This window comes from Hypanus sabinus, chromosome 21, assembly GCF_030144855.1.
Source record: "Hypanus sabinus isolate sHypSab1 chromosome 21, sHypSab1.hap1, whole genome shotgun sequence".
Taxonomy (NCBI): Eukaryota; Metazoa; Chordata; class Chondrichthyes; order Myliobatiformes; family Dasyatidae; genus Hypanus; species Hypanus sabinus.
This window is the reverse complement of record NC_082726.1, coordinates 45,660,844-45,673,084: the sequence shown is the minus strand read 5'-3', so window position 1 is coordinate 45,673,084 and position 12,241 is coordinate 45,660,844. Positions and strand designations below refer to the sequence as shown.

The window sequence follows — 12,241 nt, the reverse complement described above, 5'->3', positions numbered from 1 at the left end:
AGCTTTTGAGACACTCATACCACCCCATCTGGCACCAACAATCATTCCATGGCAAAAAGTCACTTAGATCACATTTCTTCCCCATTCTGCTGTTTGGTCTGAACTACAACTGAAATGCTAAGCTGGGTCTGCAGATCGTTATGCATTGAGTTGCTGCGGCAATTGGCTGGTCAGATATTTGCACTAACAACCAGGTGTGCAGGTTTACCAAGTAAATTAGCCACTGAGTGTAAAACCATTTTATATGAAAACACACCAATAATATTTGCATTGTGCACAGACGCTTTCAGCACAGATAAGTGAGAAGTACTTGGCAAGGAGGGAAAATAACAACTATTAAATACTTGCATGCAATTGAAAGGAACATAACATCGTGGACATGATGATGCGGTTGCTGGATAACGACCTGCCCTTTTCTCCAGCACTACAAGGACCCAACTTTAGGTGTCCTTAAATACTGCTTAAAAGCAAAATATATTTCGCAAACAACTAGAATGCGACCATTTTAATCACAGTTGTAGAGCGTGTTAATACTGTATGTGCAATTCTTCTTTCTATGGATCATGTATATAAATCTTTAAAGGAGTTGTTTATTCCCTCCTCCCTGCCCCTCCCTCCCTCCCTCCCTCCTCTGACAGCGTTGCCTCACTTGTTCTGCATTAGTACTGGCCTTCCCAGCCGCCAGCCTGCAGGTTCCGAGTTAGTGACCCGTGCGCTTGACAGCTGCGCTCGCTTCGCAGTCCCCCGGCCGGCACAGGCTGACCCACGCCGCGCTTGCAAATGGTAAGCAACCCTCCCACGTCCCCGGTTTGCAGCGGAAGCATTAACAGCTTTCAGATCATAAAACGTGGAACAGGCTTCAAAGCTGCAGAGAGAGAGAGACAGAATATTACGTCGACTGGAAAGCGAAATCTGAACAGAGAGCGTGCCAAATTATTCAAAGTAATATACAATCTACAATCTCTGCATGAAATTACATTAGCGTCAGATAACGCGTTTTGTTGAATTGAGGTAAATTTTAAATCAGCCGATTGTGGAAATCAATCCTAGTTGACGTCAGCTCTCTCCTTCATTAATTTCAGTGTGGTGAGTTTCAAAGCTGGGAAATACAGTTTGACATAAATTGAATGTTTGTGCTGGAAGTGTGTGCGCAGATCAAAGGTTTTATCTTGCTTACAATTCTGCATGGTGCTGGGCAATGTCTCCATGCAATGCATGTAAAATGTCCTTACGCTGTTAGCTTTCTTCCTGGGTTTGTCAATTCTGCGATGATATCGCAGCGGTTGCTATGAAACTTGTTCGCTACGAGCATAATCGGGTTTGTTTTTTTTTTGTGTGGGGGTGGGCGAGAGGATGAGTGTTCGCGGAGACGCACTGAATGAAGTATTTACTCTGAGTCAATTTTTAAATAGGCGCAAATATTTACTTTCTTTGCACACACGCAATTTTGTGGAACAGGGGTTGCAAGCAACTGATTGGATTAAACACACAATTCTGAAGATGCTGGAAGTTAAGAGAAACACACAAAATGCTGGAGGAACACAGCAGGTCAAGCAGCATCTATGGAAAGGAATAGAGAGTGGACGTTTCACACAGAGGTAGGGGTTCCATAGATGCTACCTGACCTGCTGAATTCCTCCAGCATTTTGTGTGTCTTACTCTTAACTTCCAGCATCTTCAGAATTTCTAGTGTTACTAATTGGATTAAATGCTTTTGTTATTGCCGCTAGGGGCAAATAATCATTTGGGCAGATGCAAAGAAAAATGAACTGCACACAGAGAACATGCTGGAAAGATTTAGCAAGTCGGGCAGCATCTGTGGAATGAGAAACAAGAGTCAAAGTTTCAGATTCCAGGCTCTATAGCTTTTTATAACACAAAGCACCTCAGGAGGGCAGAAACTCTCATGCTCCAATGAAAGAACAGGGCAATGCCTCTCACTGGGAATGCTGCCTGTCCCATTGCATTTTCCCACATTTTACTCCAGTTTCCAGCAAAAATGCCATTTTGCTTTTGTGGGTAACCGCACCCAGGTTTTCTCCAGCTGCGAGCAACAGACTGAGGGAGAAAGTGTTTCTGTAACTTATAGACACAAGAGAACAGCTACCATCTTGAATTTCTGACATCTTTCCCCCTTTCTTCTCTGCCCTGAGAAATTTTGGTCTGAAAAGTTGTTTTATTCATTTCCATAGATGCTCCCTGACCTGCACAATTCCTCCAGCTTTTTGTGTGTGTTTTGAATTTCCAGCATCTGTGGAATTTCTCATGTTTAAGCCTTCCTAAATTTCCTCTTTTAAGAACCTGGCTATTTTATCTATTGTGCTGATACAACATACAACACACTTTAAATTCAATCACCTATCTAAAAGCCGCCTAAACACCACTATCTGCCACCAGCACTAATACCATTTGGCAGCCTGTTCCGGGTACCTACTGCTCTCTAAAGTTTCCAAAAAAAAACTGCCCTGGAAAAAATGATTCTGTCTAGTCTATATATGCTTCTTGTAATTTTATAAACTTCTGTCAGGCTTCCCTTCAGTATCTGTCACTCCAAAGAGGGAAGAAAATCCAAGTTTGTCCAACCTTTCCTTACATTTCTTATCTTCTAATCCAGGAAGCATCCTGGTATACCTCTTATGGTCATTTTCCAAAGCCTCCACGTTCTTCCAGGAATGCATGCAAGTGCAGCCTCACCAGGGTGTTACGTAGCTCTAACATAACTTCCTGACTTAAACTCAATGCCTTGACCAATGGAGACAAGTATATCGTAAGGCAGGAACTGGGTATTGATAGCAGATGATCAGCCATGATCTCAGAATGGCGGTGCAGGCTCGAAGGGCCGAATGGTCTACTTCTGCACCTATTGTCTATTGCCCTATTGATCTGCAGGTTTCCAGCTCTGGTTGCATACCTGCTTTTTGTTCCTGGACCCCAGTTCCATCCACACTCTGACTCAATATGGCCTGCAGGAGCAACACCTTGTATTCTGCCTGGGTAGCCTCCAACCTGATGGCACTGAACATAGGTTTCTCTAACTCCTAGTATTTTCTCCCCCTTCCCCTTTTTTTCCTTTTTCAGTTTTCTATTCTGGCTCCCATCTTGCCTTTTCCTCATTGTCCATCACCTCTTTCTTCCATTGCTCCCCTCCTCTCCAATCAGCTTCCTTCTTCTTCAGCCCTGTGTCTCTTCCACTTATCACCTTCCAGCTTGCTACCTCATCCACCTTTCCCTTCACTGATCCCCTGCCAGCTTGTTCTCCTTCCCCTCCCACTGCCTTCTGATTCAAGCTTCTTCCTCCTTTATTTCTAGGCCTGATGAAGGGGATCGGCCTGAAACATCAGCAGTTTATTCTCCTCAGCAGTTGCTGCCTGATTTGCTGAGTTTCTCCAGTGTTTTGTGTGTGCTACTCCAACTCAAATTCCCACTTTGATGCTCCTGTGCTGCTAACATGAAGTTGCAAGTGGGTTCATAATGAATCACATTTGGAAACTTGCTATGAGCAGTTAGAGATTTTGTAAAATTCCTTTCAGAAATCATTGATACTGCTTTATTTTTTAAAAAATCACTTTTAATTAGTTACAATTTGATATTGCTACTCTGGCACCACTCTGCCATCTCTTGTGAGCCACTTTAAAGGATTTTAGCCTCCAGCATCCGACAAGAATCATTCCTTTGTGGTCATCCCTTTTAGTAAGATGAATAGAGCAGTTTCAAATGTAGATCTTTCAAAGTCCAGGCCATGAAAATTGTAGTTAGCACAGTGTAACAAACATACAGCAGATGCAGTATGATAATAACCAGATATTGGGTATGTTAGCTGAGAAACAAATAAGCCCTCACTCTAAGTATTGGGAATTATTAGTGGTGTCTTGGCCATATTCATTTCTAGTCATGTGACCACCGTAATGTACCAGAGGAAAGTGGCAGTGTCTGATCCCCCTGTATAAAATACAATATTGCAAAATGTAACAATATAAACTCATGCTGCCCCCACATCCATTTTAGAGTCTCGATTGTGTAACAACTTTCACTGGCTACTGAAGCCAGCACATTCAGTCACTGAAGGTCTACTTCATTAAGAAATTAATCAGATTTTTCCTCATCTCTGTAACAATTAAACGTAGACCCCACCAGATGAATAGCTGGGAAGGGATCTGTATATTCCCTTTCACACATTTAGGACGACCCAGAAACTCCTTCCAGCCAGTGAAAACAACAGGTTTGGTCGCTGCTGCAAGTCGGCAGGTGGGAACGGCAAGATCCGAACTGAACGAGTTTTGATGTTGTCTGGACAGTAAATATGGGTCAGGACACCAGGCTGACCCTAGGGTTTAACGTGTGTAAGCAATGGCTTTACTCGCAATTAGACCTCCCAGCACACATTTATATTTTGTCTGAAAGCTATGCCACACCAGACCCCAACTCAGACACGCTCTCAACTGACACTAGTCACATTTCATCTTTTATTGCTGCTGTTTCACATATTTACACGACTGCTTGGCTTATTATATTAGTACCAGTAACATTATACTGGCGTACATAAATATGCACCTCACACTTGATGTCAACCTGTTCAGGCCATGCCACTCGGGCACTTGTGCTAATATTATTTTGAGACTGTATGTGCTGGATTGTAATTATATATAAAGTTTTGTACATTGGCCCTAGAGGAACAGTGTTTCACTTAGCTGTATACTGGTGTATGGTGGGATGACAATAAACTTTTTTTAAATTTTTTAAAATATTTTATTTACAATTTTCAGTTTTACAAAGACAAAACTTATTGAAGATGTGCAAAACAATGCAAAGGAAATGCAACTCCAGGTGGAGCACAGACAAAACAAATCAAAAACAAAAAGGCTGCCAGACAATTTACAAGATTACGTAAATATACTTTCAGAAGCAAGGTAAAATAAAATAAAGGAATCGGGTTAGGCACCACACCCACTCACGAGACAAGGCAGGTCAAGATCACTATGTATGTGAGGTAATAGGACACTGAGCCAAGAAAGATCCCCATATCCTCTCAGATATATTCCTTTGTGTATTGGGTTTGTGCAGACACAGTCGTTCCATTTGTACAACATCTCCCTGAGCCAGTGTGCAAAGGTAGGTGGAGTAGTAGACTTCCAGGTCAGAAGAATAAGTTTCTTAGCCACCGCCATTCCTAAATGCAGAGCAATCTGCATGTTGTGCGGCAACTCAAGTATCACTGCAGAACATCCAAAGACAGCGAGGTTGTGATTGGGCTGAATGTCTCTTGTATCATTCACACAATTAAGCACTAAGTTCAACCTTCCAAATACACATTTTTTTTCGCTATCTCCAAGTTAGATACTGCGTTAAGGAAGAGCGCCCACACTTCGAGCCTATTTCCACCACCCATCCCTTTCTTGAAAACCTCTTGCTCCCTCCAAACTCCAAACAGTTAATATCAAAATGTGTGAATTATTTTACTCCTTTGGTTTCTACAGATTTTCCTAGGGAAGCCTGGGCTAGAGACTTGAACTCAGAGATACCAGCGGAACTTTGGGAGGAGGCAATGTCCCGGGTTCACTGTTGTTCTATTGATTCCCGCTACAGGTTAATCCAGTACAAGGTGATGCATAGATTGCATTATTCAAAAACAAAACTGAACCGCATCTTCCCATCTGTCTCCTGACAGCAACAAGTGCCGCTCTGCTGAGGGCTCACTAGCACATCGTTTCTGGTTTTACCCTACCTTATACAACTTTTGGACTGCAGTTTTTGAGTGGGATGACAAAAAACTTGAGCTGATTTGACAGGATGATCTGATGGCTGCTTTTTGTTTTCTAGGCGGGAAAGGCACACAGACTGAATCCTGAGCAACGAGAGCAGCTGCTGCCCAATCTCAGGGCTGTGGGTTGGACTGAAGTTGAGGGCAGAGATGCAATTTATAAGGAGTTTGTCTTTAAAAACTTTAACCAGGTGACAGTTTTAACAGTGGCTGAATATAATGCAGAATGTGAACATAGCAGGTTTGTAACAAGCTCCAGTTAAATGTTTATTTTTTTTAATGAAGGCTTTTGGTTTCATGACAAGAGTGGCACTGCAAGCAGAGAAAATGGATCATCACCCAGAATGGTTCAACGTCTATAACAAGGTAGATTTCCTGAAAACCTTTCATGTTTTTAGAAGTCACGACTAAACACTTTACCATTGCTGAAACAAAGGGTTAGTGCTGTTTGCTGGAGGGTGGTGAATCCGTGGAATTCGTTGCCACAGCAGCTGCAGAGGCCAAGTCTTTGGGTATATTTAAGGCAGAAGTTAATAAATTCTTGATTAGTCAGGGCATGAAAGGATATGGGGAGAAGGCAGGAAATTGAGGCTGAGAGAAAATAGATCAGCCATGATGAAATGGTGGAGCAGACTCAATGGGCCAAATGGACTAATTCTGCGCCTATTTCTTACGGTCTTATGAATCGCAAGGACTTGCAAGCCCTCATAAACACCAATGTGACAATGACCAGGATTCATTTGAAAAGGCCTGAAGCACTAAACAGATCAGGTGTGGAGAGAAACTTCCACTTCGATGACTTTTTAATTTGTGAGAAATGAAAAAACATTCTTTTTCCCCCAGAAAAGGGATGGGAGGAAGAGGAGAGCGGAGGGGAAGAAATCTCAGTAAAGAACAGAGAGACCAGATGAGATGATGTTGAGAGAGGGTGGTAAAAGAAGTTGGAAATATGAATGAACGCAGAAGACAAATAAATTATGCTGGAACTGAGATTTTGAAATGAGAACTGTGGAAATACTTGTGAGATAGCATATTCATAGAGAGAAAAATAGAGTTAATGTTACTTGATGACCTTGCATCGTAACTGATGTTACGTACCCCGTAACTAGGTGTCTAACCAGCAGAGAAAGAAGAATCCGTTGGTTTTTGGTGGTACTACACTAAAGGTGTTTATTAATAAAAATAAGCAAAACCATATCAATAATGCAAATATACATATAAAATCAGTTAGCAGTAACAAACCTAAAAGTGTAGGAATAATAATAATCAATAATAAACAAGCTCTATCGATGTCTGGGGTAAATAAATTGTCATAGAAAGTATAAAGTTCAGTTCAGTTCATGAGTGCTGATGTAGTTATAGTTGTATTGTAATCGTTGGAGAGAGAGAGCGAGAGAGATGTAACAGCTACAGTCAGGCAAACCTTCCTTTGCTTTCTTAATCCGTCGTATTGGTGTGGTCATTCAGTTATGACCTCTCCGTCCTTCTGCTAGACCATTCTTCTGTGGTGGACTCGTCACTCTGGCATGAGTGGACACACACACAAGTCCTCACTGGCCCTGCTTTAACACTGATAGCCTTAATGACCGACCTCCTGGTTCTGTCTTCGAAGCCCCCACCTTTCTTGTGGGTTCCAACACTCAATCAGTGTCCACTGGCGTGTCTGGAGGATGCCTCTCCAGACCTGTCTTTTATCCCTACTCACGAGGTCTCAGCTATCCATCACTCCTGAATGACTGTGTCCATCAAATAAGGCCACTCCTTCAGTCCACTGAGGAATGTTTATGAGCAAACTATTGTCCTTGCAGCGAAACAGTAAATAATTCAAAAAGGAGTCACAATACGGTTAATCAGCAATTTCCCCCTCTCTCTTATCTGTCGCCAATGTTTTTGCTTGTTTTTCCCGTCTCTCTTTCTCATGGTCAGCATAGTAACAGTAATAGTTTGTGGTTCTCAGGAGGGGAATGGTTAACTCTGTACCCCATTGTCCATCAGGTCTATTCATCACCCGTAACACTGACACTAACAGGAAAAGCTAATTATCTGGAAATTGTTGCATTTGCTGGCTAGACCAGAAGGCTGCATTATGCCAAGATGAGTTTACGTTTGGCTTCAAAGAAACTGTGTGGAGGCAGTCAGATGATAAATTAAAAAGCATCCCATTCCCAACTGGGTCCTTGGCTTCTTACATTGTTTCAACACAAGCTGAAGAACTAGGCTATGCAATCTTTTGCTTTTCGATTACCATTTTGATGATGGCTGTGTGTGTTTGTGTTCGGGATGGGGGAGTGGTGGTAGAATCAGTATTGACCCGGGACACCTCTGCTGCTTCACTGGAGAGCAAACAATGCTTCACTTTCACACGGCATGCAGAACATGGCAGCTCTGACAGTGAGACACTCCCCACAGTCCTGCACTGGTGGCAAAAGAGATTTTGTCCAGATTGGGATCCAAGCCCAGAACCTTCTGACTCCAGACAAGTGAGCAATCCACTGCTCCACAGCCACCTTTGAGCATCCACTCTCTGTTTGGGTTTCCTCTCGTGTCTCCAAGCTGAGTAGGTTAACTGGCTGCTGTGAATTGCCTCTGGAATGTAGGTGAATTGGTAATAGTTGATGAGAATATGGAGGAAAAAAAAGCCGATGGAGGAGTGGTGTAAATGGTTGCTTGGTGGTCAGTATGAACTTGATGGGCCAAAGGACCCATTTCCATCACCATGACTGGTTCTCTATTGTTACAGCAATAAATCGTTTTCATGGGAGTGGAGATAATTGGCCAGCTGGTGGCGCAGCGACATCAGTGCGGGACTCCTGTAAGGAGGTTCCCGGGTTGGAATCCAGTCGGGCCGTTCCCGAGTACGTTTTCCATCAGTGCCGGGTCGGGTGTTGAGCTCGCAACTCGACCTCGTAAAATAAAGAAAAATACTGCGAAATGTCTGTGTGAGGAGTAGCGCACCACACAGTCTCTCGTTCTGTGCCTTGTAAGGCATGAAAATGCCCGACGCTAGCCTCTCGGGCTTGAGTCAACGTTCCCTCCCTCCCTCCAAGACATAATGCCACTTTTATGCCAGTATTTGTGTCAGGAGCAACCAAGTCACATCAGATACAACCAATCCAGTATGCCAGCAGGCAAGTGACAATTCATGCTCAGTCCAATTTTCCTCAGCACCAAGTTACACAATTTAGAAGGAATGTAGCCCAGGTTTTCATTTCACATCTGCCATGTGGAACGCTGTCGGGAAACCAAAGGAGGACAACCATATCATTAGAACCCTGTTTCTTTGCAGGTCCACATAACTCTAAGCACACACGAGTGTGGCGGGCTCTCTGAGCGAGACATTAAACTGGCTACCTTCATGGAAGAAGCCACAGTTGGTCATTGACATCCAAGGACAGCACCAGTTGGCGGTACAAAAACGACCAATAGTTGAGGTGGGACCTAGCCGGATACAGTCATCAGCATTTGTTAAGTGTTTTTTTTTAAATCATCACCCATTAAGAGTCAAGCTGTATACAAATATGACTGAATAGAACATCACTTGTAGCAGTACTAGTATACTACATGAGGAAATGTGCCTTTTATCAATAAAATTAACTGTTTCATTCATGCAAGTTAATATACTTGGAGTGCAAACATAAATTTCAAAGAAGACTTGATACAACAATTCAGATTACAGTGTTTCACGTGTTGAATGAGATTATAAAATCCCCTTGAGGTGTGCAGCATTTCGTTATTCCCTGTGCCAGGAAAATGGGCAGCCACTGGTCCCAGCTCTGGTCAATTGATCTTTAATGGCAAAGGTTTAAGATGATGTACTGATGAACAATCCTACAACAGGGAAACAGGCAATTTTGCCCTCAGATGATTCATAAGAACAAAACAGTATGGATACAGGCCCTTTGGCCTAACCAGTGCATCCCATTTTTCATCAGCCTTAGTATTTAAACTAAATTTTCAATATAGGGTGAGAACCTTTTTTCCATCATTTCAGGCAGTGTTAAGAGATTTCAGTTGTACCATGTGTGGGGAAAAAAAGTTGTTCTAAAAACCCTCCAAATCTCCCATACTTTTCCTTTAAACCAATGCTTTCTAGTTACAGACACCTCTACTAAAGGAAAACATTTCACACCATCTTCAATTAAGTGCCCCTTAGTCTTCTGTACTCCAAAGAAAGGAAACCTAGCCTATCCACACAGGGCAGAAATGTCCAATCCCAGACAGCATACTGGTGAATCTCCATTGCATTCCCCTCCTGTGCAATCACATCCTTCCTACCCGCAGAAAAGCACACCATAATCCAGCTCTGGCCTCATGAAATTTTTATCTTAACCTCCCTATACTTTTATGCCCAGGCTAATATACACATGCATTCTTAACCACCTCATCCACTTTTGCTGCTGCCTTGGGAGATCTTCGAGCCTGAACGTCAAGAATCCTCCTACACAGCACTTCCGAGTGCCCTGCGTTCACTGTCTATAAACACAAGAGATTCTGCAGATGCTGGAAATCCAGAACAACACACACAAAAAGCTGGAGGAACACAGCAGGTCAGGCAGCATCTATGGAGAGGAATAAATAGTTTACGTTTTGAGTCAGACGCATCATTAGGATCTCAGAGCAAAATATTGATTATCTATTCCTCTCCATGTTTGCTCCCTGACCTGCTGAGTTCCTCCAGCATTTTATGCATGTTTCACTGCCTAGATCACTGGCTTACTAATCATTATCAGGCTTATTTGGAATATTTTTCTTTTTGGTAAATTGGCTGAATGGGGACGTCAGGTTACAAAGTTCAATGGCATTTGAACTCAGGGCTCCGGAGTGATAGCCCACATTATTTCCCCGACCTTGGTTCTGTAGCAAAGCGTTGATTAAGTGCCACTGTTACAGCAGGTTAACATCTGCAAGAAACCTGGACTGTGGGAACAAATAACCTAAGAGCCTTAAATGTTGAGGGATTGTACTCCACACACTGATTGACTGTGATTTTTGATGGCAGATTGAACAGCACAGCAGTTAGTGAGACTGTTACAGCTTGGAGCTTTCCTGTGTTCAATACCAGCATCGTTCTGTACGTCCTCCACATGAAATGCATGGGTTTTTCCTGGTGCTTCATACTGGCTAGGTTAATTGGTCATTGTAAATTGTCCTGTGGTTAGGTTAGGGTTAATTCGGGTTGCTGGGGCAATGTGGCTTGAAAGACTGGGAAGGGCTTACTGTGCACTGTATAGAATTACTTTTCCAGGAGCATGATCCCAAGCAACTTCAAAACCCATTAGCATATCCAACTCTGTAATCTCCAGTATTTCAGCTCACAAACAACTAATTGTTGGTTGAAATCCCAGTGAGGGAAAATGAAGCATATGTAACCCCCTGGGTCACCTCAGGCTCGCTCACACTCGTTCCCGTCGAGGGGGAGCAGCCTTCGGCCCTGCCAAACTGGGTAATGAGCTGGTGTGGATGCTGTGTGATGTCCCTGCTCTCCCAAAAACAGACAGTACACTATATGCGATTAAATGAGTACAATTTATAAAGGTTACTATAACTAAGTGATTAATAACGATACAGTATATATGAAGAGAAAAAATAAAGAAAAGGCGCCAAACTTATCAAAGTCCAAACCACTTCGTGCACAACCGTTGGAGCTCAATTTCTGAAGTCTTCTGGCCACCATTCGATCCCCTCCGAACTCCTCGACTCGCAGCTCAGGACCCTCCGAGTGGTCAACCAAGCACATCTAACTTCATCCCCCCTCCTCGGAGTACCTCCTGGCCTCGGACCCTCGCTTGGGGTCCGATCCTCACCCAGCTTACAGCATTGCGTCCTCTCTCTCGACCCCCTCGCGCCGATCTGCCCAAAAGCCCGTCAACAAAAGCTTACAGACTCAGAAGAAAGAACATTAATCCCCATTTGGTTTACAAAGGAATACCATTCTCGTTATCAGTAAATTTTAACCCAAACCAGCTTCCAGCACTCTCTCGCAACAAAGAAACATTCCTGCTTTTAACAAAACAAAGAAACCCTTTCCCAACAGTAACAAAGAAAAAAGAAGAAACCCCCTTTACACATACATCAAGTTCATGATGGGATGAGCTTACAAACGTCAGTGCTGATCTGACTACAACACTGGCCCGTGAAATAATGCAGGGTAACATGTACAACACGCTGGAGGACCTCAGCAGGTCGGGCAGTATCCGTGGAAACGAGCAGTCAATATTTCGGGCCGAGACTCTTCGTCAGGACTGCAGTTCTCTGAATTCAACATAAGAAATAATATGGATACTGGAAAACTAGCAGGAAGTGATGGAAATACAAGTCAGGCAGTATCTTGAGACAGAAACAGGCCAATCTGATGTTGAACAGCTTTTGAGGAGGGGGTGAAAAAAAAGGGTGGGGAGGGTCAGGCAAGAGAAAAGGGCAGTGAGGAAGAGACCAAACACAAGGGAAATGAAGGTAAATGCTGGAAAGGACAACCACACTTAA

The 12,241-nt window shown here is 43.2% G+C and overlaps 1 protein-coding gene across 1 annotated transcript; it reads left to right on the top strand.

Annotated features, from left to right (window-relative positions):
- The first annotated feature begins 624 nt into the window (after nt 1–624).
- On the top strand, nt 625–9,364 carry pcbd1 (pterin-4 alpha-carbinolamine dehydratase/dimerization cofactor of hepatocyte nuclear factor 1 alpha). The gene is made up of 4 exons (XM_059946442.1): nt 625–783; nt 5,818–5,949; nt 6,044–6,124; nt 9,045–9,364. The coding sequence occupies exons 1-4, from the start codon at nt 781–783 to the stop codon at nt 9,138–9,140; spliced, it is 312 nt and encodes a 103-aa protein (XP_059802425.1). The 5' UTR covers nt 625–780; the 3' UTR covers nt 9,141–9,364.
- The last annotated feature ends 2,877 nt before the right edge of the window (nt 9,365–12,241 follow it).